Below are 26300 nucleotides of genomic sequence, written 5' to 3'. Positions count from 1 at the left end.
TGCATGATAAAAATAAAGGTGGAACTATGCTAATAAAGGAAATGGAAATATACGCACTAGGGAGCTTGGTGGACAGTGGATGGATGCATCTGAATGGCTGGCGCTATAGGGCGCGCAAGCGCGGGAAAGCGCGCGCGCGTATACATCGCGAAGCACGGGAAGTTATGCGCGCATGGTGTGCATTGTGCGGGAAAGCTGCGCCTCATATAGGAATCGCTGTGGACAGTACACAGAGTGGTGCTGCGAGTTGGTGCTGTATACTCCCTAGTGGAAACTGCCATATCACGCCATGAGAGGCATGATTCTCTACATCTCCCAGGGACTTAAATTCTGAGTGTCCCCACTCAGCGCGCGTGTGGTGAGGATGTCGAGTGATAGTATGCGCATGCGATGCATGTACAATGCTTGGGTTGTTGGGCGATGAATGCGTGATCATAAGAATGGTATGTGTGAAGCGCGGGAAGTTGCGCGCATGTTACGCGCGAGGCGCGAGAATGTGCGCGCGCTATGCGTGAAGGCGCAGGAATGAAGCGTAGCATGGTGGATTGCGAGGGTGACTCTGATGTGATTAATGTGCCATGGGTGTGGGGCGATGATGCAAGGGTGATATGGATGTGGCGCGCAAAGCGTGGGCGAGATGCGCGCATATCCATATAGCGCGGGAAAGTGCGCGCACGCAAGGCGCGAGAACGCGCATGAGTGTCGCATGTGTTGTATTCTGTGGGGATGGCGCGAAGTGGCGCAGTCCAGGAGCAATCCAATCCATGTCCAAACCAAGTCCTACTAGGCGTGCTAAATATTAGTTGCTAAAGGTTTGAACAGCATGAGTAAAACTATAAGTGAAAATATGAAGGGAAAATGGTAAAATTTGCGGATGTCCTATCCGACTTGTCTTCTTCGTGCAGCTGTCAACATCTACACCTTCCTATGAGAAAGGCGCAGGAAGCGCGCACGCGCGCGCGTGAAGCGTATGTGCGCGGGAAGATTGCGCGTATATGCGCGTGAGTGTGGGAAGACTGCGCGCATATGTGCGCGTTCTAAGGTAAAAAGGAGCATGGTGCCGCGTCATGCGTGCGAAGAGGAAATATACTATTGAGCTAGGCGGGCACGATCTATGGTTGTTTTTCTTCTAGGTGATTCCTATATGCATATATCAGTGTGTTATTAGTCTTTTGGACAGTGTTATAATGAGAGAAAATGAAATGAAAGAGCACTGGACGAAACCCAGGGTAAAACAAACAATATCCTATGAAACAGTGTTGGTATATGTTCCTCCTTTGATGCGCCGCTGAAGCGCTCGATCCTCCTCCTTGAGCGCGTGCGAGCACGCGTGACTAGTGCGCTTCGCGTCTCTTGCGAGCTGACGCTTTACCCAAGGTAGGGTTGGAATGCACAAGGCTGGCGTATTTAGGGGGGGCTTGTAACTGGCAGAATGAATTCCTGCACAACGCGCTGCAGGTTGAAGGCGCGCCAATGGGAGGCGCTGTGAGGGGTGTAGAGGCGCCCTACAAGCTGATAGGGTGCGCGCGATGTGCGCGCCTTGGGGCGATTTCGCGCGAATTTGATTATATTGGCCGAACACGCGAGGAACGGCCATTTCTCTGTGAATGCGTTAGCAAGAGATGTACATAGCATTGAATTAGGCGCAAATGATGCACGAATGGGCTGTAAGGGTGGTATATCAAGGCGCAGTAGGCGCATAGGTGAAGGAGAATAGTGCGCATCAAGGCGCGCAGGAACGAAATTGACATGGTAAGCAAAAGTACGAAGAATGCGAATAAATGTGGAAATTGCAAAGTTAAAGATGATGATAGGGGGGTTAGGCGCATATGTATGTGTCAGGCGCGCGCCTATGTCGCGCCTGGATGGCTGAATGGAATATGTCTTGAGTTGAATGAAAAATTTGTGATTTAAAGGGGGAGAAATGATAGAAATGCGATAGCGTGAAAACTCTGCTAAAATTATGAGTGCACGAGGCGCGGGAATGCGCGCGCGTATTGCACGATGCGCGTGATCATGGCGCGTGAACAAGGGGTAGTGCAAGGATGAAATTAAAGTGTTTGGAATGGTCATATAGCTCCTTAAGAGCTTTAAACATGAAAGAGACAAAAAGCGCGAAATGAGATGAGGGTAAATATACAATACCTCTAGGCGCGCGCATTGCGCGTCCTCAGGCGCAATATGGTGCGCCTGAGTTGCGCCAGGGTCGCCTGAGACATGCTCTGCTTGGTGGTTAGGTGGTATGATGCATGGATGCTTTACCGGCGCGCGATAGTCACTGGAAGCAAAAAGCGCGACATGCGCGCGATCGTTAGTGACAATTGGAGTTACCAGAGGCAAACTCTGGTTGATGCAAGGTGCAACATGAGCTTCTGATGCGGCAGAAGGCTCCTCCATAGGCGCGCTAAGGCGCGATAGATGTTTAGGGTCATCCCTGACCTCTGATGATGTGGATGGTGATAGCGGTGATGGCAATGGTGCGATTGGCGAGGTTTCTTCCTTGAGCGATGCGAGAGTGATAGGCGCGCGTGTTTCTAGCGGTGCATTAGTGTGCAATAGATGATTAGAGTCATTCCTGACTGCTGGCGAGGTGATAGCGATAGGCGCGCGCGATGCGATAGCGATAGACGCGCATGTTTCAACTGGCGCGTTAGTGTGCAATAGATATTTAGAGTCATCCCTGACTTGCGATACGATTGATGGTGATGGTGATGGTGCGGATTGCAAAGGAGAATTGTTAGCATGCAAAACAGGTGATGAAGTAGATGATGATGGAGGTGAAGAGGCGCCTGCAGTGCGCTTCTGGTTGCGCTTCGCGAGCGCGCGCTCGAGTTCGTGATCTAAAGTGATGTAGTCTGGTATAGCTTTGCATGCTGGCATAGTTGATGCTTGAGGTGCGCGTGAATCGCGCGAAGGCGCGGGAAAGGCGCGCGCGCGAGGCGTGTGAATAGGAACTGGTGGCTTTTTGTCAAGTACAACTTCTGAGGGTGTGCGATAGAAGAGTCCAGCTGTCACATTAGCGCTGATGGTCGTATCTGGCATGCTTGGCGCTACCATGGGTGCGCTAACTGGCGCGCTTACTGGCGTGCTTGGCGCGGGAAAAGCGCGCGCAGGTAATAGGAATTGCACAGCTGCAAAGACGTCCATGAATGGGTATGGGTCGTATGGATGGTGGTCAGGAAACTTGATCATAAGGCGCAAGCGAATTTGCGCCTGAGCGTCGCTAGGGATTCCTTCCATGAATAAGCAGTCGCGTTCTACCTTTCCAATATGGTCTTCATCCATGAGTGGCTGCATAATCTTCCTGAATGCGCGCAGGTAATTGCTGAGTTCTGTGCAAGAGGGCATTGGTTTGTTAGCGTATTCGCGCGCGATGGCGCGCAAGTCTGCGAGCGCATAGCGTCTTTTACCATCCCATCCAGGATACATTACCTTTACCTCATCTAAGAAGGCGTTGTAATCGCTTACTTGCGCGTCAGGCATGCCTCCCCATAGTTCTCGGTCATCGCGCTCAAGGTAGCGGATAATACCTTTGATGCGGTCGAGTCCTTGGAGTCCTGCTTCATCAGCGAGCTGCTCATATGCGTCAATAAATTCAGCGAGGTTGTCTGTAGTGCCGTCAAACTTGGGCGCGTTTGCTGTGCCGCGGATGGGCAATCTATAAGGCATTGAGGCGCGAAAAAGCGCAGGCGCGCGCGAGGCGTATAACAGGTGCGCGCGTGACGCGCAGAGGCGTGGGAAAGCGCGCGCGCAAGGCGCGAGAATGCGTGACTAGAAACTGGTTAGCTTTTGAATATGCAAAGAGATTGACCTTTATGTGTTAATTAGTGTGAAGTGCGAAGATGTGCAAAACTAGATCTTGCTGACTGCTCCCCTCGCGGTGGGCTCCAGTTGTAGAAACAACAATACTGAGAGGAACAAAGAAATGCTCCTGACTGTATCTAAAAAGTTGTAGGTCGTGCGTTGCCTAGTCTGCGATACTTGAGATGGCAAGTGCATTCGACCCTAAAGGGGAAGCAGGTGCAGCGGAGATCTAGAGGTACGCACTTCAGCGAAGCGCGAGAAAGCGCAGGTGCGCGCAAGGTACGAAGGCGCGGGAACGCGCGCGCGTATTAGCGCGAAGCGCGGGAAAGCGCGCGCATGTAAGCGGAAATAAGAGAGACTAAACTTATGTGAAGATATAAGCAAGATAAAGGATGTGAGATGTGTTGTGCTAATGAATAGATTTCTACTGCGACTTTCTAAGTAGTAAGTACTAGGTAAAGTTGGGTGAAAAGTAAGGTGTGAAAGGTAAGTAAGTAATAGTATGTACTGCTGGTGCTTATATAGCGCGCCTAAGCGCGCTCATGCGGAGCCGAAGCGCTACCGAGTAGGTATGTAAAAATATATATGAGTGAGAAACTATGATAAAAATAAAGGTGGAACTATGCTAATAAAGGAAATGGAAATATACGCACTAGGGAGCTTGGTGGACAGTGGATGGATGCATCTGGATGGCTGGCGCTATAGGGCGCGCAAGCGCGGGAACGCGCGCACACATATACATCGTGAAGCGCGGGAATGGTGCGCGCATGGCGCGCGTTGCGCGGGAAAGCTGCGCGTCATATAGGAATCACTGTGGATGGTACACAGAGTGATGCTGCAAGTTGGTGCTGTATACTCCCTAGTGTAAAGCGCCATATCACACTATGAGATGCACGAGTCTCTACAGCGCCTGCAGTGTGGTCAAAGGCAGAGGAGACCGCTTTTCTTGAGTTCCTCTTGAAGGCCCTTCCTTCCTCAGGCGATGGGGGCTTCAAGATGACCACTTTCAATCAGGCAGCTACCCACCTCAAGGAAAAATTCATGCAGCAGAGAGGTGCCGAAAAGACCAGGTGTAGTTTGTAAGAATAAATGGACAGCGGTATGTCTAGTGAACTTTTCTGCCACCGCCAATGACATCATATATATATCTTTGTAGTTCAAGAAAGCATATCACAGTGTGATTGAGATCAAGTGCACTTCAGGCTTCACCTGGAGTGATGAGCATGGAGCAGGTATTGCCAATCGAAAGGATGATGTCTGGGCGCATTTTACCAAGGTAAGTACGGCAATAGATTGCATGCTCTCTAATGACATTATCTTCAGTCACATCCTCATGCAAAGCCCTTTATGTCAAAGGGCTTTGATCATTTTGAGATCATGGAGCAGTTAATGCCAAACCAGTTGAAGGGCGCACATGTTTTCTGGCCCACCACAACTGCTGTCTCAACTTCAGTTCCCCCAGCAACAGAGAGTGCAGCACCAAGTGCAGCACCTCCACCAGCAGGGCCACCATTATCAATCAATCCAGATTCCATTGTGCCACCTGTTCCATCCACCTATCTCGCACCCTCTACTGAGGGTTCCACCACAGACTCAGCATGGACGAGCATCAGCCGTAGCAAATGTAAGTACAGCACACTTGCTCCTGGCTCAGCCACAAGCTCCCAGAAGCGAAGTCAGCCACCATCTGCCACGTTAATGGCACAACAGGAGGGTACTGAGACGATGAAGAATCTTGTAGAAGTAGTGCATGAGATGCAGAAGAATTTCACACTAGCTCCTCCACCACTCCCAATGCCACAGCTAGTGCAGCCTGGAACGCACATTGGGAGCGCCATCGCCCTGCTCAACAAGTACACAAACCTTACCAGCAAAGAGCGCCTCTCCATTGCCAACTTCCTAGCCGAACACGAGAACCAGGCCATCATTTTCTACTCATTGGATGAGGCAACAAGGCTTGAGTGGTTGGAGGAGAAGCGAGTGCTTTGTGGTGGTGCACCTACACCAGGCATCAGCTGACTCACAGGAGCATATGATAGTCTGATAGTGTACTATACTATATCTCATTTTGTTTCAACAATTGTCTCAAATATCAAGTGTCGTCTTGTGCTCGTTTTGTCCCAATATGTTCTACATCCTGCGCTCGATTTGTCTCAGACGTCTTCTGCTTGGTTTGTCTTTCAATCTATTCTATGTCTTGCGCTCGGTTTGTCTGAATGTCTTGCATATATTGTACATAGATTGTATGATCCCTACTAGTATAGTACTACTAAGGCAATGGGAGCCCCCTTCGCTCACGTTCCTCGATATAGTCGGCCCACATTGCCGCTGCAATTGCCTCCCGACGAGCATCCACTCATCTCCTCTCAGCAGGATCTGCCAGTCCTTCAGAGAGCGCCCCATGTCCTACAGCGTCATCCTCTGCAAGATCATACTCATGTTTGAGGGCGATGTCAAACAGGTCAGGGTTGTACCTGCATATGAAGTTGTGAATAGCGCACAGCACTGCGGGGATGCGGGCCTGAATGTGCATGCTATATTCTGGTGGGATCATCAAAATGCGCCACTGGCGCTTCAACACACCAAAGATCTGTTTGACAATATTGCGAAGTGCTGCGTGTCAAAGATTGAACAATTCTTTGGGATCTTGTGGCCTAGTAGAAAATAATTCAATAAAAATAAAAAAACTAGAATGAATGAACTCACATAAGGTTTGCTTGACGCCATTCCTTCAAATGATAGTGTACACCTCAATAAGGTACGAGAAGCGCATCACATGTACCAAAGCCTGCATCAGCGAGAAGATATTTGTGTGCAGGCATGCGCAAATCATGAGACCGTGCATCATTCCATAGACTAGCATCGGCAGCCAAGCCATCCCAGCCTGTGAGTGAGTATGTGAAGTAGAAGTCAAAGTTGCATATGAATAGACAATTTTGGGATAAAAATCCCTTTCGGTTGCACAGGACAGTGTGATGTTCAAGCGGTGCAAAGACCCGAATGTGGGTGCCGTCGATGGCACCAATGCATTGATCGAAGAATCTGAAGTGTGGGTCGTCACAGATTGCTGCAGAAATGGGAGTGTTTTCAGTTGGGAGCCGGACATTTGTAGTGTAGAAGGGAGGGGACGAGAAAAAAATGAGCATGTGTTTGAAATATCTGTGAAAATCATCAGCACATGGTTCATCTTGAATTATTGACATACTTACCTGGTAATCATGTCTGGAGAATGCTGAAATCGCTCACCAACATGGCGAGACGACAGTCCTGTAATACATGTATACAGGAAAATACCTAGCTGCTCTTCGATAGTGACACCATTGCACGACTGAGCATATCCATGTCGCCACAGAACTTGTAAGAGCTCCTCAAAGGTTTGAAAGTCGATGCCGAGATTTAGCTTGATTCAGTCTGGGTGACCACTGATGAGTTCGTACACCCAGGCTTTTCCTGTAAGAATTGAGGTATGATATGGGACCTTTTCTGTGCGTGATAAAAATAAGAGGTTATAAAGGTATGAAATCTGAGCGACTGTAATGGTGATGATGACCATCGTAATTTGGCGTCGTCGATGTAGATTGTTTGCTGTTTGGGCTTCGAGGTCCATGTGGGTGCAATGATTATGCGCAGTTCAAACATATGTATGTTATATATTCCTATTTTACGTGTCAGATTGCTATTGATATCTCTTATCGATAAAATATATTACGTGCCATCATCACGTGTTGTTTTGAGCTCAGATTTTCAAACCAGGGTTCGCTGTCCAGACAGCACCTAAAGGCTGTCCATATAGTCATTGTGAGGTGTGGAGCATCTTGAGACACATGTCATAGTTAGGAACTCCCTGCTTACTGCTGAAAGTGCTGCCTTTGCTATTGCTGTGTTGACACCTCCTTCAGGCATAGTGTTCTGTAGTAGTACTTGGCAGCACATATTCAACTTCACTGCTTCCATCATCCTCTTAAACATTTTATCAGTAGATCATTGCCTAGCATAAGAATGGGAGTATGCAGAATTGTTGGCTGGAGAGTTGGCACCAGCCACAGATGGGCTGGTAATGGGTGAGGAAGGGGTGGACACTGGGGGCAAGTCTCTCTGAGACAGGAGCGATGCAGTAATCATAATATCACCTGTAGCCTGTAGAATAGTGTCAGTCACAATCATGAGGCAGGTGAGTGACATACTCTGATAACACCAATTGGACACAGGTGTCCACGATGCTCTTTGGATGGTCAGCAAGGGTCGTATACAAATTTCTTATGAATTCTGGGAAGGTTAATAGGCAACCATCCTGCATAACAAGCTTGTTCTTCTTTCCTGTGCCTTGCATGCATAGGCATGATGTTCCTAAATGTCATTGGTGTAGGCATATTGAATCACTGAGCCTCACAAGATGCAAGTTGTAGTGGTAAGGTAGAAGACATCCAAATCCAACCACATTTTGAGACATCATTTTGCACAACTTATTGCACTTTCCTCATCCACTTTCCGGACATTCTTTTTGCACTAATCTGTTCCTAAGACCTAAAACCAAGATTTGAGAGACTTATTTCTGCTTTTTTGTATTTGTTTTATTTGTTTCCCAAATACATTTCCGACACTATAGGCAGAAAATAAAATATTTACTCTGTGGATTTAGCCACATCACGTGATTTAATATAACCATATATGGTAGCTTACATAACACCTGGCCCCAAGCTAGCATTACTTGCCGGTAATCAGTTGTAATCATACTCTAAGTACTATTTGCTGCATGGTTATTTACAAGTGTGGTTGTATTATCAGAGTGAAAAAAAGTTAATTTGATTGAAAAAATCATTTTTTTTGATGTTGCCAAAGTGATTTTCATAGCAAATAGTGGTTTTGAATTTTCGAGCTTTGAGATTTGGCTGTGGGAATGGTCACATGATCACATGAGCGCAGTGGTTGAATCTAAATGTCGTCTACCTTATGAATGAAGGTGAGGCTTGTGGGAGCCTGTAGGTGTGGGCGGAATATGAGGCTGGCTGTGGGAGCTGATGAAACTAGTAGTAACCCTGCAATGACTGAGCATAACCCTGTGATGGCTGAGGATAGTCCTGTGATGGCTGAGTGTAGCCCTGCAATGGCTAAGCATAGCCCCATGGTGGGCCTAGCTGCCCAAAACCTTCATTGTCATCCTCCATCTCATTATCCCCTATATCACCTTCCTCCATCTCATCCTCCTCTATCTCATTATCCTGGAAATCTTTGTCCATGCCTTCTGAGTTGATCAACGAGACAAAATGCTTGTAGGACACTGGAGGCTGGGGTTGCTCAGCATGGACACTGACCTGGCTTGTGTCTGAGTTTAAGGGCAAGTTCAAACCCGTGTTTTTGCCTGGTTTTTTAATTGCCTAACAATATCTAAATTAGTTGTATGTACACATTCAATAAGACGTACTTTAGCATTCTTGCGTGTGGGTCGTTTTTTTGTGGCCTTTGTGTGTTTCACACTAGTTGTGTTCTTTGCACTGCAACTTGAACCCACCTTTGGGGGCATGATGAGGTGGGTGGAAAATGTACAATAAGATGCACCCTTGATCCTGGTGCTTAACAGTCAGACTTATTCAATAAGTTGCATGGTTCCATAAACCTCATGGTGCAGCCAAATCAATAATGATAACAATCTGTAATCGCAAACACAGATACTTATGTATTAGATGCACCCAGATCTTGCATGCTGTGAACCGCATGGCATGATCAGCATGTTTCAAACAGTTTCACACAGGGTAAGGACATGATAGGAAAATATGATGTGATAGTGAGAAGGTGATATTGATGATGACAATATCGATAGATGATGTAACACTTGAGCTGGCGCTGGGCTCGTATTCAGCCATTTCACACATCACGTCAAATGTCCGTTGCACTATATTCACTTCCTGATGCAACCCGACACATATCCGCCGAACCCAACGCTTTGACCAGCAGACCCGACACATCGGCCGCATCAGACCCGATGTTTTCCCATGCACTTGTCCTATCTGTGTCCTGTTTTGTCTGCTAGCCCCACTAGGTGCGTAGTTGATTATTTTGCACATTACTCACGTCATAGCCAGCACTATTACATGTTTTCCTACAGTCCACAGTGCCTCATGTTTATTTACATGTACATCGGACCCAAAATTCTTTGGCCGCTACTTTCACCTATAGGGTTCTGGATTTCTACATACTTATATATATATTGGTTTCCACATAGCACAATTATCATCCAAGTAGTAGGGAGCCGTTTCCCGATGCTTTGTGGTCAAACCCAATGTTCCATAGTTCTTAGATGACATTGCGAATATTACCACTCTTTCTATCTGAAACACCCACCGTTATCAATAATCCGCATACCACTCACTATACCCTAATTCCTTCCTAACCCAACGCAAACCCACTAAACCCAACGAAACCCAAAAACATCGGCCGATGCTTTGGCATCGGACTCGTAATCATATCCCATATTCCAGACCTACATCTGACAATGTTCCCATGCCTCATCCAGACCTTCAGATGCCCTATCCATGTCTCCAGTCCTCTATCCATCCAGATCCCTGCACTTCTGCACATCCACATCTGCACATCCACATCCAGATCCCTTTACCTCCGTACATCAGACCTCATCCAGATCCCTTTACCTCCGTACATCAGACCTCCAAACCTCCACAGCTAGCCTGCATCATTCATCCTTTATCCCATCATCCTAATGTCATATCCTGTATATCCATGCTTCTCGTCCAGACCTCCAATCTGATCTGATCCGACGTATAGATATGCTTCTGATCCAATATATGATAAGCTTAATTCATTTCCTGTGCATACAATGTGTTAAGGTCGTACTCTCGTAGGGTCGGATCCGAAGGACTTCGGCCTCAGCTCATACGCTGTGCCCCTTTCCCAAGTACTGTCCCTTATTTCAAAGTACTAACGATAACGCGTCCGAAGGTCTGGACGGGTCTCGTAGTATATCCGGATGTCTTCCGGATATCGGAAACATGTGTATAAGGCTAATCCAGACGTATCCGAACTAGAAACTAACAGAGTAAAGACTACCCGAAGGTAGAGCCGAGTATATAGACTATCGGAATGTATCCAAAGTCTCAGAGGGTGACAAGAGTAAGAAGGACTCAAGTCCGGAGGACAGAAAGAGGACAAACTAAGATGATATTCGAACTGAGGTACTACAGGACATATACACAAGTTTATATACTATGAGGATAACGGAAGTATCAGTAAGCAAAGGTCTGAGGCTATGTACGAAGCATGTGCAAAGGTTATCAAACGCGAGTTGGAAATGAGACATAGGTTAACGGATCAGTAAGCATACCGGTAATAAGTATAACTGAAACACCGGGAAGAGGAAATACCGAATAGGCTGTGTTTAACGTTATATGAACAGGAAATGAATTAGAAAGCTTATCGTAAATCAGATCGGAAGTGGATCTATACATCGGACCGGATCGGATCTCAGGGTCCAAAGTCCGGAAGAGAAGCGTGAATATATGGGATATGACACAATGTTAACACAGCCTATCCAGTATTCCTTGTTCCTGGTGCCTCGGTTATACTTACTACCAGTATGCTTACTGATCCATTAACCTATGCTTCATTTCCGACTCGTGTTTGATAACTTTGCTTATGCTTCATACATAGCCTCGGACCTTTGCTTATTGATCTTTCCGATAGTCACTTAGTATATGAACTCTTGTATATGTCCTGTAGTTCCTCGGTCTGAATATCATATTAGTCCTCGCACTAGTCTTCACTCTAAGTCCTCATATCAGTTCTAGTCCTTCGACTTAGTCAATATCTATCTCAGGCCTAGGGAGGAATTCCCTAGGCCAGAGTTCTGATCCTCCGAAGTTTCCAGAAGTCCATCCAGATCTTTGCCGCAGTCCTCCAGACCTATTCTGCTTTGGACTTTGTCCTTGCAGCCTTTCCTCTGTTTGCTTCTACTCAGGACAAGTCCCGAGTAGCCATCATACATATCCATATCAGGACGAAACCTCATTGTAATTTCCGGAAGTTCCTCCGGAACTTTCCCGCACTCATCCAGAAGTTACTTGCACCCATCTGGAAAGTCCTTCCGAAGTTTCCCGCACCTTCGGACATCCTTGGACTTTCTCTGGACATCAATCTGAAATTAAGGGCACATACTCAGGTAAGAGGTGCAGCGCACGAACTGAAGCCAAGCCTCTCAGAATCAGTCCTACCCTTTGTGCATGGTCTTAACACAATCCCTGCATCAAGGACATATCTTAATGTTGCATGGACCAAAGATGGCCAATGACAAGCCCTCGCTGTTGTGGAAAAGTGGTATGTGTTGACTTCTGTGAAAAATTCACATTTGACATCAGATCTAATCACAATTTTTAGTTCAATAAGTACTGCCAGAAACACTGCATGGAAATCACTACTACTAGCAATGATCATATACCAACAACGGAGCCCAGTGTAGAGACTCATGCCTCTTATGGCCTGATATGGCAGTTTTCACTAGGGAGTACATAGCATGAACTTGTAGTGTCACTCTGTGTACTACCCGCAGCTATCTCTATATGAGGTGCAGCTTTCCTGCGCAATGCACGCCATGCATGCACACTTCCCACGCTTCACGATGTATATGCGCGCGCGCTTTCCTGCGCTTGATTGCCCTATAGCGCCAGCCATCTGGGAGCATCCATCCACTGTCCATCAAGCTCTCTAGTACCTTACTCGGTAGCACTTCGGTAGCACTTCGGCTCCGCATGACAGCACTTAGGTACCATATTTAAGTGCCAGCATTACCTTACCTTACGGCACCTCTCACTTTACCTACTACTTACTACCTAGAAAGTCGCAGTAGAAATCTATTCCTTGACACTTTGCACTCTCATCTCTTGTCTTACATTATATCATCACTTAAGCTTAGTCTCTCTCATTTCTGCATACCTGCGCGCACTTTCCCACGCTTCATGCATCATGCGCGTGCATTCCCGCGCCTTTGTGCCTTGCGTGCACCTGCACTTTCTTGTGCTTCGCATTGGCCGATCAGTAGCGCCTTCAGCGCATATCACTAGATCCTTGCTGCACTTGCTTCCCCTTTAGGGTCAAATGCACTTGTCTTCTCAAGTATAGCAGACTAGGCAATGTGCAACCTTTCGACATTTACAGATACAGCCAGGAGTCTTGTTCGTGCTTCACTGTGTTGTTGTTTCTACACCGGTAGCTCTGGGTTGAGCAATGGTTTTGGCAGTTTGATGAGCCAGGTTACTGAAGGTTGGTGTGCCCACAAAAAGCTCATCACTAAAGATTCTCATGCAGAACTCAAATCTTACATCAAGGAGCCACTTGTCATCAATGACCAATGGGCATCTCCAGAGCACCAGGCAGAGCATATCTTTGAGTGGTGGAAGGCCAATGTCATGTAATACCCAATTCTAAGCCATATGGCCCTTGACTACCTCCCTATCCAAGGCTCCTCTGTGCCTTGTGAGCATGCATTTTAGGATGCTGGGCTGACAGATACCAAATGCCATGCATATTTACTTCCAGCAAACTTTGGTGACATTCAAATTGTAAAGAATAAGTATGAGAAGGAGCGGAGACATCACAAAGCTGAGATGGAAGCCAAGGAAGCTGCAAAGAGACAATGTTGGCTTGACAATGCTGTTGATGAAGTGCAGTTGGGTGTGAAGTAGCTCCAATACCTATTTTTTTTCAATTTTGGTAGTAGAAAAAGTTCAAACCAGTTCACACCTGAACAACATGATATAGGACTGGTTCTTGACCAAACCATTGGCTAATGTTTGTGTTTGATGGCCTTGAAATATCATGAACAGGTTCATGTTCAGGTTCAGGCTGTCATACCTCAAACCAGTCCTAAACTGCACCCTGGCAACTTTAGGTGTGTGCAGGGGTGGAGAGAGGTTTTGCAAAGTCTCAAAAGAACCATGTGGTGTTGTTAATAGTGAAACTGATGAACCATGACTATTTGTAGGCTGTGCAGCTGAGTGCAAAGAAAACTGTGACCAGCTACTAGGAAGAAAACCTGCTGTTGAATGGTACACAGGGAATAGAGAATTTTCTTTTGAGACACAGACAGTAAGATTAATGTATGTGCATCTGTGAGAGCCTACTTTAGTCTTAAGGTCATGAATTTTGATTCCATTCGTGGAGCCAACTTGGTGAATGTTCAAGATTATGCACAAAAAGCTTATATTGAATGTGCATAGTATGTACAGTGATGTCTTATGATTGAAATATGATAGAGACAGGGGGCACATAGAGGTCCTCAGATGTGCAGTGATGATGATTAATCTATGTGATAACTTTGATTCACCTCTTGAAGTGGATGAAGTGGCACTTTAACTGACTTCGGAACAATGAAGCCAACCAAATTCTCACATTTTCAAAGTGAAGTGAAGTTACCCCGAAGTCACTTTGCTTCAGTGGCAACATCAAATGTGCCCCTTTGAAATAAATGCATTAAATTGACCATCATTATTAATGCATTACACTTGTCAAGTTTCCCTTCCATCCAGTGGCAATCTCATCAGCATCTGAACCAAGCTGATGCTCAGCCTAGCCTGATCACTGTTTGTCTGACCAATCAATCATGTGGTAGACAAAGTTGGATGCTCAAACTTAAATGACACTCACCAAGTAGTCACCTTAAATCAAGCACCATTCATCAAGTAGATCCAATGTAGAGTCAGGTGCCCAAGTACCTTGATGTCTCAGCTACAAATGCATGACCAGAATTACTACAGTAATTAAAGCGAAGACCATAAACTGTCCAGTACTAGATGTAAGTAAATAGTAAGAAGTTGAAACAAAGAATGGATGCAAAGATCGCACAGGAGGCAGTCAAGAAGTTTGCACACATGTGTTTGCAGAGAAATGACTGTTATATCGCAATAAAGAGCCTCTCTCACTAATTGTGATCGAAGAAGAATAAATAAGGGGTATATGGATTCTATGGGATATAAAATTTATGGGTAGATAGCTCGCGCAGGGCTCCATAGCGTCACAGTGGACGAAAAGCCTTCCGAGTCGTTCGCAAAGTAAATGATCCCGTTCTCTTCGATGCTAAGCTGGTATCTTGTCCCCTACGGTTGCCAGATTGTATATGCTGATGGAAGAGGTCCAGTCCACATTGACGATCTGCGTTTGACATGTAGTGTTACTCCCACATGCCGTGCTGTAGTTCTGGTGAGAGGCAAGGTTAGAAACGACCCAGTTCACTTCGGCTATGCCTCACCTGGAAGAAACTGTAGTGACCGGAACCTTTGGGAAAAATGCATAACACGTAAACACAAGCATCACATGAGCACATGATTCAGACGAACCAAACACGATGATATCAGTGGATGATTGCACCCAGAGACCCCAAGCCATAGTTGTGCCATTTGCAAACGTCGGATCGTCGTAAACGTTTGAGATATCGAATGGCCCTGGTGGTGCAGGATCAGGTTGGAAGTAAGGCTATGCAGAGAGATCAGAAGTAAACTCATTTCGTCTTTGGATTAACTTACCGTCTCAGTCTGGATCAGACCCATGTAATGGTTTTTCGCTCCAACTAAACTATACTGGTAGAGCACATGATGTTCCGCTGTAGAGAACATCTATGAATTGATGAGTGACACCCAAGGTACGATACTTACAGGCTATGCGAAATCAGTATACCCGTCTTGTACTTAGAAGGACAAACTCGCCTGTACCAATCATCCAGACAGGACCCTGAGAATGAGACAAAATACCTCTCCCGCTGAACAAGGTTAGCTGGTGAAAGCCGTCGAGATCGTGATCTGCCAGCCAAACCCATGTTCCCTTGGTGAAAGAAATTGGAAATTAGTGCACTACTATTGCTAAGTTCATAACGCCGCACCTCAAGGTAAGCCGATGCACCATACGTGATGTGCAAAGCAAGGAAGGCTGCAAAACATTCTGGATTAAAGGATCCCGCAGGGCACTCTGCGTCTTGGAGATGGGTCCCATTGGCTAAAATGAAGAATGATAAGTCAACGTCCGCATGTGATAAAACATTAAACTCGCCTCCGCCGAGCCTGTCACAGATGCAAATCAGCGAACAAACTCCAAATAAGATCAAAAGGGACTCACCGGAAGTGCGAATCCCACATTCCTGCAGCTCCTTGGAGACCAGGCGGATCGTGGACGTTCCACTCCACGACAATGGCGCCTGCAGCTGGTCCTTGCGTCGTGAATACGATATCTGTAATCTCCGTAATGCCCTGCGAACCCGGTGTACCGACTTGTACAACAACGTTGGGGTCTTCTTTATTATTGAAATTGAGGCCGGCGCCCATAATCTGGGACCAAGCCTCTCCAACAATTCGTGTTCCTGCCGGAACCTGTATAGTCGAAGTAACCTTATAGATGCCAGCATCGACATATATGATGTAGCATCCAGCGTACTGCCCCACATTTCAATCAGCATAAAAATTGTCAGACCATCGTGTAAAGATACCTTTGCGAGCACGGCTTTAATAGCTTCAGTATCATCCGCAATTCCATCTCCAACGGCCCCCAATGATCTGACGCTCTTGAACTGGTCGACTGAATAGTCAGCATACATGGGATGTCCTTTGCTGACGATGAAGCCATTATGGTCCAAAAGGCACGAATCCTTATGCGCAGAGTGTATCTTGCCCTGTGTGAACGTTCCGTTCGGGTGCGTTCCTGTATAAATGTTACCCTTGCCCCACGAGTGAACGGTCCTGGTTCCACCAGCAAGGATAGTAGTACCGTTTTCCATGACAGCTGTGGAAACGTTGTTGAGATGGATGTTATTCAATACGAGGGATCCTGAAACAGAGCCATTTATCGGCTTGGGTGTCTTGATGAAAACAGGAGTATTTGTGACCACTGCGTCAATGATGGCCTCTCCTCCATTCCCGCCACCTGAGAGATTAAAACCGACTTGACAGTCATTGATTATGACGCGTTGATATGTCCATCCTATACCTCATCAATTGCGCACTCACAACAAAAGATCAAATATTACCCCAGTTCCATGATCCGAACACAGCTTGGGGGAAGTGATATGGGTCCAGTATACTGACATACATCATAAATCTTACCTGTGTTTGCATTGTTGACAGTGAGATTACGCACGGTAAACCTGTGAGAAGACGTATCATATGCTACGGGACTTGAAAAGCAACATGGACGCAAACACTTACTGTTGGTTTCCGACCCAGATACCATACTTTCCACCGTTGAATACGAGATCTCCCATGAAGCCACCACTTTGCTAATGTTCATATATAATGTTTGTCGATATAGCGATGTTCACTTACCTTCCATCCTCCATAAACATGCCTAGGAACAGGAATAAATGAACATCATCACATCATTCACGACAAAAACATACCCTGGTGGTTGTTTCCAGGTTCGGTAGACATGTTGACTACCACGTTGACCAGCGACGTCGACTGTGAGACTTGCCAGTGAATGCCAGTGGCCGAGACATTCGCAGGCATTCGTGTGAGGTCGATAACGAAATTACGCGCTGACCGGTAGCTTTCATAATGAAAGGACATCAATGTCGTGCATACAATGAAATTCGAAAGATACATACAAGCTAACCTGGTTGGTATACCAGTTTTGATTGTTTGTGTACGGGTCACCGTCTGATCTCGCCGTTAGTTGGTACTATAACACTAAAGAGGCTGCTCCGCACCAATTACAGCTATTCCTGTGAAGTTAGCACTGGCAAGCAACGTCGGGGGTGTTCTTGCATCGCCCACCATGACTGTGTAGTAGTATGCATGAAGCGGAGCAGACACGAGGTAGGTCCTGATGAAGCCCATCAGAAAATGAACTTGGCACTCTACACAGATACTCACCCTGTTGGGAAGTAGACCACTGCCGGAGTGGTTCTAACGAGCCATCGAGCCTGAGGGTGCACTAGATATCTTGGAAAAGTTGTGACTTACGTTGATGAACCGCAAGTCAAGTTACCACATCTGCTACCGGTGGATATTGCAGCACTACAAAAAAAATGAGCGCTAGGATAAGATCATCGATGCGAAGGACAACGCACTTGATAGCAGCAGTATCATCATGCACACCATCACCCACAGCTCCATACTCCCTCACGTTCCGGAACACTTTGTATTTTGTCGCATTAGGTGCAAACGGTGCCACACCCTGATGGTGGATGTTCTCAAGCCAGTAAGGCTCTCCCCACAACGCGTTTCCTGTAGTGAGAGGCACACCACATGCTGATCCCAGTGCGGCGACCTGGGTGGTCGGACTCACGATCGCGCCGAGGACGAGCAAAAGTAAGCTTGCGAGCACCATGCCTTACCGGCGAGTGAGATCCGCAGAGTGCAACGAAGGAAACGCTGGCACCCGACCAAGTTTCGGATCCACTTTATATTTGCCTGAAGGTACAATCGAAGCATACTGAATCTTTTTTATTTGAATATATGGTGTCCACATCGTGCGACGGAGGAACGTCGCCTTGAACACAAACCCGATAATGAGATTGTTGGCACAAGTGACCCGCAGTTGAAACGCGTGGAATCCGGACATTTGCCAGCTAGCATTCGCGACGGTGCTACTATAGTAGGCGTAAAGTCAAATGCCGTGCAATGTACAAATGTAGTAGGTACTTCGCTCGCCAACTAGCGCCCATATGTGTTTAAACTAGCTATAGGCTTTGAAAAGGAGACTGCATCTTTTCGATGTGATTATACATCATGTAGGGTCGCATAAGCTACGAAGATGTTCAGTCGCATCAACGATATACAGAGCGAAGGTTGACGTTGAACGAACGAACGACCCAATTTTTGCATCGCATACATTGACATAATATTCAAAGCGAAAAGCCTATCGACTTGCCGAGAGTGTTTAAAGACACACTAGTACTAGGCCTCAACGGGCACTAGGCTGAATCAGGCTAGCCTTGGTAAAAAATGACTGCATGAGCGCAGACTGCAGTAAGGCTTACAGATGGGCCCTTGGTGGGCGGCACCCTCCGGGCGTGTGCGCTGGCTAGGGTTTGGTGAGATAGTATAAACATGGGCAGTATGCGCTGGCCGGCCGGTATCAGCTGAGAACTGAGTACTGAGTACTGATGCGGATGGGCCAGTCCTGGTTTAGGGAGCGTTACGTTGGCTGCGGGACATCGAACGGCGCTATGTACGTGGCGAGAACCTGTCAGCACTCCGACTCGGACCTTCAAGTTGCTCGGTTCCGGCAACCTCACCGTCATTCATGCGCACACCCAGACTCTTCCCTAGATGTTCGGTTCCACTTAACATCACCACATACATATAATCCTCCACGTATATCCATCGATTAGCTTGGACTCAAACCCGAAGGATTTTCCGACCTGAAAGATTGTTTCGAACGTGTGGAGAAAGTTCAGGATGATTCACAGCACTCGCGATGCAGAATTGAGGCCAAAAATGACTCGGATACGTCAAGTACATTTACTACCAGCAACAAAACGAAGATTTTAATGGAATGAAACGAGGCGCTGGCTGCTACAAAAGAGCGGAAGGCGGTTGTACTAGTAATGGTTCTGACGAAACGAGAGCCTGAGTGTATTTGAGCAGTCGAGGATTTGCAGGTGCTAGTACGAGGTAAGGAAGTTGACAACTTGAGAAACTGTTTCGCCACATAGACCTCGCGCATTCTACACAATTAGTTCTCGTGCCTCGAATTTATATAGAATACAACCCACCGCCCCCGGACGATCATCCAGCTTTTGTCTTTCTTCCCCCCGGTTCACCCCTCGTTACCATGTCCATTTGTGCATTGCTCGTGTTCCTTTAGTCATTGTCTTTCCCTCGTTGATGTCTCCTTCGTTACTGTTTTCATCACCACTCTCGCTGCTGGCATTCACACAATCCCGTTAACTACATTGTATTCATGTAGCACATTAACGAATATATCCAATTGCCAATTTAAAATGTCATGGACAGTTCTCCTCATATGTGGGCTCTGGCTGGTTACATTGTTACTGTACTGGTTGGATCCCAACGAGTGTATCACGCCATTGACTTCGGGTGTCGCGGGCACAGCGGCCGCATATGACCACGGAGACCGCTCCCATTGGTGTAAAACAGATCTGAGTGGACACAAAAATCGGTGACCCAAAGATCCTCAAGCGGTACGAAAGTGTGCCTTTAATCGCTGGAGAAGGACGAGAGCAGCGAAAGTGACCGACGAGTGAATTTGGTGCGGTGAAGTGGAAAATAGCGGGGGGTACCTTAGACAAGAAGAAAAGATGAGTCATGAACGATATAAATTTGAAACCTGCTCATGGTCGGTGACAAATTAGAGCGTCTTGCTGTAGGTTGAATTGATCGAGCACCGCAAGTGAGATAATCAGCATATGATGCTAAGACAGCGACAGACCTTGATCGGCGCACTGGCCGAACACTCCCGAAAATCTGTGTCAGACCTCTCCCCACTCCCTTCGTCTTTCGCACTGCAGATTCGCATTCCGTGGTTCCTTCTCAGTCGATCCTTTCCTTATGTCATGAGCACATTGGCTTCACTCGTTCCTGGGCCAGCCGACAGTACTTGTGCGTGCACGTGCCAGTCAGTCGGTGTGAAAATCGACATGCGCTTTGCACAGGGTAGCTCTGAGAGTGTTACCACGTGCACACCCACGCCGCGACTCGAGAATACCGTTTGGCCGCTCGGGTCGGCTAAGTATAGAAGGCGATCAAGGAACTTTGTTTGCTCTTCCTTGTAGCAACCGCTTGTTGTGTGGATGAAATTTGAATAGTTGGAGCTAAAGCGTCAGATGGAGAAAACTGATACAGTACTGGGCATATTGCGCACGATCGATGCGAGATCGATCAGGCAATAAGTTTATAAGTGATTGCAATCCGAACGGCTTCCGTTGGCTATGTAGTATGCCGTCCTTGCAATAGCTAAGTTTAGCAACCCGAAATCACGGCGAACTGGGAAACACAAATATCTCTTTGATGATCTGTGGATGTGCTTACCTGGGAAGCTGCATCACGGATAGATCGGAACCGAATCGTGTGGTGGATCAGGTGATTGCAATGTTCTGAAAATACTTGTCGAAGAAATAAATCAAGAGAACCGATGTTATCATATATATGTGAAACACATCAAAAGTCTTGCAACACGTCCGAGCTCTCACGTAAGTGGGTGATGGGTGTGATGGGTCTTCCAAGTGCGCAGCTATTATAGAGTACACGAGGTAACGTCTGCCGAGCATAAGTTTAGACCGGAACCCAAAGGCTGCCTGCCCGGGCGCGTGTAGGTCATAGGGTCTCACATGTGACCGGTGACATTCGAAATGAGTTCCCCTATTATAGATTGTCATGATCCTGAGTATTTGCAGTGTATTGATTTCGGATCCGACATGCACCGACAGCAGTCACTGGGAGTGTTCATTTGAGTAATGAAGGTAATGAGACTCTGAAACGCACACGATTTCCGTCTGGTGAGAGGCATGTTGATGCAGGCAGCTTTGACACGCCAAATTTCTGCGCTACTTTTTTATCATACCATGAAAACTGATTTTGGGCAACTCCGTGAAAGTGGTCAGTGTACATAAGCAAACTCATTCAGGAGGGCGCATCAACGGCGATTGGAATCACACCTGCTATGGCTATGTGACGTATTTGGTGAGTTGAGGGTGGCGACTAGCAAGGTTTGAAATTTGGGAGCTTGAAGAGCTGTCGGCTTCTGCGGTGCTGATCTCCTGTTGATAACAGATTACGACATTAAATTTCTGGCGGACTGCTAAGGCTGGACGACTGCGCACCTTTTATTATGTACAACGCAATCATATCACGGTCTAGACGGAATGAACATAGATGGCACAGGAGAGGAAATCTTGACTTGCCTCGTAAGGTCCCTGGGGCCGCCCAATGTCGAATTTGGAGAGGCCCTTTTAAAAATCTGTGCCTTGCTGGACAGATAGGAGGTGCCGTTTTGTCCCTTGACGTCGGGGCCTGACCAAGTGATACTTGCGCGCACAGGTGCAGACGTTCACGAGTGGATACAAGTAGTTAGTGACGTGGTGTTATGGCCAAGAGCGGCCCAATTGGTTCAGGGTAGGTTTGCCCTTGCCATAGAAGGAAAATAGTTTTCAATGGGTTCACCAAGGGAAGTTGCAAATTCGATGCTTCGAATTCACAAGACAGCTATGGGGAGTCGCAATATAAAGCAAATCGGTGGCAAGGTCGCACACTTTGATACCTCCTTCGTCGTCAGCCGCGTCCCAGTCATCTTCTTGAGTGGTCCGGTTCGTTCTCAAAGATTTCCAGCAGAAATTCTCGAATCTCAGATAGGCTAGCTTGTAATAGCGCGCGTACTTTGGTTCGATATCCCAGAAGGCTGTAACTGGATGGTATTTTTGAACGAACTTGCCATAATACTGAATTGTTCATCGAATTCTGAACGAGCCCGGCCGATCAGCAGACCTCACGACAGGTAATTTAAGCAAGACAAGTTCGACAGTTTCGTAAGTCTCGGAGGCAGTATCACAAATCGGACTGAGAACGTTCTCGCCGGCTGTCCCGCGAGCGGCCGAGTATTTGTTCTTCTTCTAACCCCACCATTACCTCTCAGCTCTCTCGTTTAGCTATCCCTGCTGTGTAACTGGCGTTGACTAGACTTTTGTCTTAGTCACTGCCACTATCCCTAGACAGTAAGTCTATTTTCTACTGGATGATCAGATTCGTATCCCATGAGGCCATTCAGCGCAGCCATTTACATAAAGCTCTCCTTCATTTCTGTTATGCCGAACTAACGTTCTCTTCCATCCATGGACAGCCAGGACCCGCAGCCTGAAATCATCGTTTCCCCTCCTCCCGATACCATGTATCCCAATAATAACGCACACTCTCAAGATATTCCTTACGATCCTTTGCCCTTGACTCAAGATGCGCCCAGGGACTCCGTTTATAGCGATCTTCCCTCTCCCCATGCCTCCGGTTTCGACACTCCGCCTGTCGAAATGTCTTATTTTTCTGACACCCCACCCCCGGGTGCAGCCCAACCACGCTTTCTTGGTGCAGCTTTGTACGACGATCCCTCCAATGGATATCGAGATTCCTTCGCGTCACAAAATACTCAAAATACCTTCAGAACAGCACCTTCTGTCGTTACTTCCTCTGTCTACGCCTTGAATAATGACACTCCTCAGACAGAACAATCTGCTACCTACCATGATGATCCCAATGACCCCGAGTACAACTCTGGCTCTGGTCAGGGTGGGAATCTCAACTCCCCTCGTTACCTTGCTGAGAAGCGGTCAGCATACGCAATCCCACGTGTAAAGTCAAAGCGCGGACTTATCATAGCTGGCTCAATTCTCGCAGCTGCCATAGTACTCGTTGCTATCGTTGTCCCTATATATTTCGTCGTGATCAAGCCAAAATCATCGTCGTCGAATAATAGCTCTGGCTCTCCCAGCAGTCCCACCTCCACCTCGACCTCTTCATCCGGTCAACCTGCCTCCGATGTCGTCACTGGTGGCAATGGCAGCACCATCACGATGGAGGATGGTACTACATTCACGTACTTGAACCCTTTTGGTGGTACCTGGTATTGGGATCCTCAAGATCCATTCAACAACAATGCTCAGGCTCAGTCGTGGACCCTTCCCCTCAACCAGACCTTCAGGTTCGGCATTGATAAGATTTTTGGGTATGCTTCTCTCTGTCGTTCCATGTACCTGCAATGACCCATTGTTTTTTATAGCGTCAATTTGGGTGGTTGGCTTACTACGGAACCCGTGAGTTGGTCTCAGTTTGACTAATACACTGTACTAATGTTTCGTACTAGTTTATGCAAGTCTATCTTTGCTGCTGAGAACCATGAACCTTACTTATATTTATCTTAGCGCACCCGCTCTTTACCAGAAATATCCTACAGCTATTGATGAGTGGACACTGAGCGAAGCTATGGCCGCTGATACATCACCAGGTGGCGGTTTGTCGCAACTGGAAACGCATTATCAAACGTTCATTGTAAGTTTTTCTGCACGTCGCAAGTGAAGGAACTGATGATGTTAATCGGTTACCAGACCGAACAAGATTTTGCCGAAATTGCTGGAGCAGGACTGAACTTCGTTCGTATTCCCCTGCCATACTGGGCGATCGAGGTACGATCAGGCGAACCGTTCCTCCCCAAGACCTCGTGGACGTATGTCCGCATCATCCTTCCAATCCCGTTACCCTGCTGAAGCAAGTTTTAGATATTTCTTAAAGGCCATTCAGTGGGCTCGTAAGTATGGTCTTCGCATTAACCTCGACTTCCATGCCCTTCCTGGAAGCCAGAATGGGTGGAATCACTCCGGCAAGTTCGGGTCAATAAACGTTCTCTACGGCCCAATGGGTATCGCAAATGCCCAGCGATCACTAGATTATATTCGGATCCTCGCCGAGTTCATATCTCAGCCTGAGTACCAGGATGTTGTTATCATTTTCGGCATTACAAACGAGCCCCAAGGAACCCCGATCGGCCAGGATGCTCTCTCTCGGTAGTAAGTGTATTAATGATTGTGGTCCACCGCACTCGGTAACGGTAACATAATTTGCACTGCAGCTATATGCAGGCATACGATAACGTCCGCGAGGCTTCGGGCATTGGGGCAGGCAATGGTCCCTTCATTTCCTATCACGACGGATTCCTCGGTCTTCCTCAATGGGCCGGCTGGCTCCCGAATGCAGATCGCATTGCTCTCGATGACCATCCTTATATCTGCTTTGACGGCCAGTCTTCTGCCCCTATGTCATCTTACGCTCAGACTCCATGCACTACCTGGGGTGGCATGATGAACACCTCCATGAACGCATTCGGGTTCACAGCTGCCGGAGAATTCAGTAATGCTGTTACTGACTGCGGTCTTTATCTGAACGGTGTGGGACTTGGAACACGTTATGAGGGTACATATACTCCAGGAACCTGGCCTGTCATAGGGAGCTGCACGCCATGGACGGACTGGCAGGGTTGGAACTCGACCATGAAATCAAGCATTGAGCAATTCGCCTTGGCCAGCATGGATGCTTTGCAGGTAAGCGATCATCTTTAGAAGTTGTGGTTCCATATGAATTAATGTCCATAGAACTGGTTCTTCTGGACATGGAAAATCGGAAACTCTTCTACTTCTGGTGTCGTTGAGTCACCGCAATGGTCGTACCAGCTTGGTCTGCAGAATGGGTGGATGCCTGCAGACCCTCGCGTTGCATCAGGAACCTGCGCAAATCAAGGTATATGGAGTCCTCCTCTCCAAGCATGGCAAACGGGGGGTGCAGGTGCAGGCCAGATTGCTGCAGCCGTTACTTCATCGTACACCTGGCCGCCTGCTCAGATCAGTAATGCCGGTGCTGTCTCCTTGTTGCCTTCCTATACCCCCACGGGAACTGTGGCAACCCTTCCCCCTCCTACATTCACGTACTCTTCTGGTCATGCTGTCAAAACTGCCAGTGCTGGGGATGGCTGGGAGAATCCCTCCGACACTGCAAGTGGAATGGTTGGTATTGCATCGTGCAGCTATCTCAATCCATGGATTGGGACCGCCGCACCACCTTCACCCCTTTGTAGCAGTGGAGCTGCCGCTCGAGCGGTTCCTGCTCCACTCATCACCCCCATCGCTCGTCATCAATCATAACGCTGCTCGTTAATTTTGGGATGGGACAACTTTTCTTCTTGTGAATTTGACTGGACTACTAATATTGGATTTTCCTGGGCTACTTGATCTGGAGGACGGTAAAACGATGGATTTCATCAGTTGACTTACTGAATAACCAACCCCCTTGTGTTATATTCAAACTGAACTTCAATTACTTATATCGTATCTTTCCTTTTGACAGTATTACTATCTTTCAATCCTACCTACACGTCTGACGGACCCATTACATATTCCGCGGGCATACATAGGACATACACCGACATCCGTTTATATAACATCCTAGCTATCATTTTCTTTCACCTATCGTGTCTCGTGTTGCTCGTACTTCTGATACGCTTAATTATGCTTGTTCAACAATACCTGTAATGCTAGGCCCAAGCTAGTGCTCTCCGCTAGTTGTTGCGTACCGATCTTCCAAATCTTCTTGGCCACCAAAGCCACCTTCAAAATCACGGTCCTTGGTGGATGATGCAGCATCCTTTGTGGTATTGTTATTAGATGTAGTGGAGCGCTTTTCCTGCTCCTCATGGAGAGCAGCGAGCTGAGCTTGCTCCTGTGTATAGAAAGCCAGTAAGTAATGCTTGCCATGATTGATGAGTAGCCCCTTGGGAAGCCTCGCCTTCTCGCGAATGTATTGTGCTTCTTCACCTTGTTCCCTCGATCTCCATGTAGGGTCCTACATTCATGAATGTCAAATGCCTGATTCACATACTTCATGGTGTACTTGCTTGTGCAGTAGTTCCGGAAGACATGTTCTGGTCAAGAGGTGGAGTCGGATCCGGAGTGACGTGTGTAATATAAACCCCGCAGCACAGCCTAGCCTCAATGACTAAATTCAAGTTTGCACTGC

General features: G+C 47.2%; 5 protein-coding genes across 5 annotated transcripts; 2 read left to right on the top strand and 3 right to left on the bottom strand.

Moving 5' to 3' along the window:
- Nucleotides 1–8912: 8912 nt before the first annotated feature.
- On the bottom strand, nt 8913–9325 carry F5891DRAFT_979985 (uncharacterized protein; the record flags this gene model as incomplete). The annotated part of the gene is made up of 2 exons (XM_041376951.1): nt 8913–9179; nt 9227–9325. 2 exons carry the CDS (start codon nt 9323–9325, stop codon nt 8913–8915), a joined length of 366 nt encoding a protein of 121 aa, XP_041226331.1.
- A 5312-nt stretch (nt 9326–14637) lies between these two features.
- Nucleotides 14638–18169, bottom strand: F5891DRAFT_1031702 (glycoside hydrolase family 55 protein). The gene is given in 18 exon segments (XM_041361627.1): nt 14638–14694; nt 14745–14885; nt 14905–15000; nt 15148–15276; nt 15327–15403; nt 15513–15621; nt 15680–15857; nt 15913–16226; nt 16280–16770; nt 16817–16869; nt 16995–17060; nt 17112–17133; nt 17186–17334; nt 17393–17444; nt 17495–17610; nt 17661–17693; nt 17751–17804; nt 17858–18169. 17 exon segments carry the CDS (start codon nt 18115–18117, stop codon nt 14784–14786), a joined length of 2301 nt encoding a protein of 766 aa, XP_041226330.1. The 5' UTR covers nt 18118–18169; the 3' UTR covers nt 14638–14694; nt 14745–14783.
- Nucleotides 18170–21958: 3789 nt separating this feature from the next.
- F5891DRAFT_1128344 (uncharacterized protein) lies at nt 21959–23555 on the top strand (the record flags this gene model as incomplete). The annotated part of the gene is made up of 3 exons (XM_041364269.1): nt 21959–21986; nt 22665–23354; nt 23518–23555. 3 exons carry the CDS (start codon nt 21959–21961, stop codon nt 23553–23555), a joined length of 756 nt encoding a protein of 251 aa, XP_041226329.1.
- Nucleotides 23556–23633: 78 nt separating this feature from the next.
- F5891DRAFT_951639 (glycoside hydrolase family 5 protein) lies at nt 23634–25429 on the top strand (the record flags this gene model as incomplete). The annotated part of the gene is made up of 5 exons (XM_041375061.1): nt 23634–23786; nt 23843–23961; nt 24014–24301; nt 24364–24832; nt 24884–25429. The coding sequence occupies 5 exons, from the start codon at nt 23634–23636 to the stop codon at nt 25427–25429; spliced, it is 1575 nt and encodes a 524-aa protein (XP_041226328.1).
- On the bottom strand, nt 25340–26300 carry F5891DRAFT_286533 (uncharacterized protein). The gene is made up of 2 exons (XM_041371207.1): nt 26179–26300; nt 25340–26126 (listed from the first exon to the last, which is right to left on the bottom strand). Exons 1-2 carry the CDS (start codon nt 26200–26202, stop codon nt 25830–25832), a joined length of 321 nt encoding a protein of 106 aa, XP_041226327.1. The 5' UTR covers nt 26203–26300; the 3' UTR covers nt 25340–25829.

The sequence above is a fragment of the Suillus fuscotomentosus genome (genome assembly GCF_016647785.1).
Source record: "Suillus fuscotomentosus strain FC203 chromosome Unknown F5891scaffold_25, whole genome shotgun sequence".
Lineage (NCBI taxonomy): Eukaryota > Fungi > Basidiomycota > Agaricomycetes > Boletales > Suillaceae > Suillus > Suillus fuscotomentosus.
The sequence above is the reverse complement of the archived record's forward strand: the minus strand, read 5'-3'. Positions and strand labels throughout refer to the sequence as shown.

Bases quoted from the DNA above. Each gene is read 5' to 3' on its own strand.
- F5891DRAFT_1031702 (XM_041361627.1), bottom strand. From the start codon at position 18,117: ATGGTGCTCGCAAGCTTACTTTTGCTCGTCCTCGGCGCGATCGTGAGT. The intron at 15,622-15,679 runs GTGCGGCGTTAT...TCTTTCACCAAG, and splicing joins GTGCATCGGCTTACCTTGAG to GGAACATGGGTTTGGCTGGC. The intron at 15,001-15,147 runs GTGTTTGGTTCG...GCCTCTCACCAG, and splicing joins AATCATCCACTGATATCATC to AACTACAGCACGGCATGTGG.
- F5891DRAFT_286533 (XM_041371207.1), bottom strand. From the start codon at position 26,202: ATGTCTTCCGGAACTACTGCACAA. The intron at 26,127-26,178 runs GCAAGTACACCA...TCATGAATGTAG, and splicing joins CTTCCGGAACTACTGCACAA to GACCCTACATGGAGATCGAG.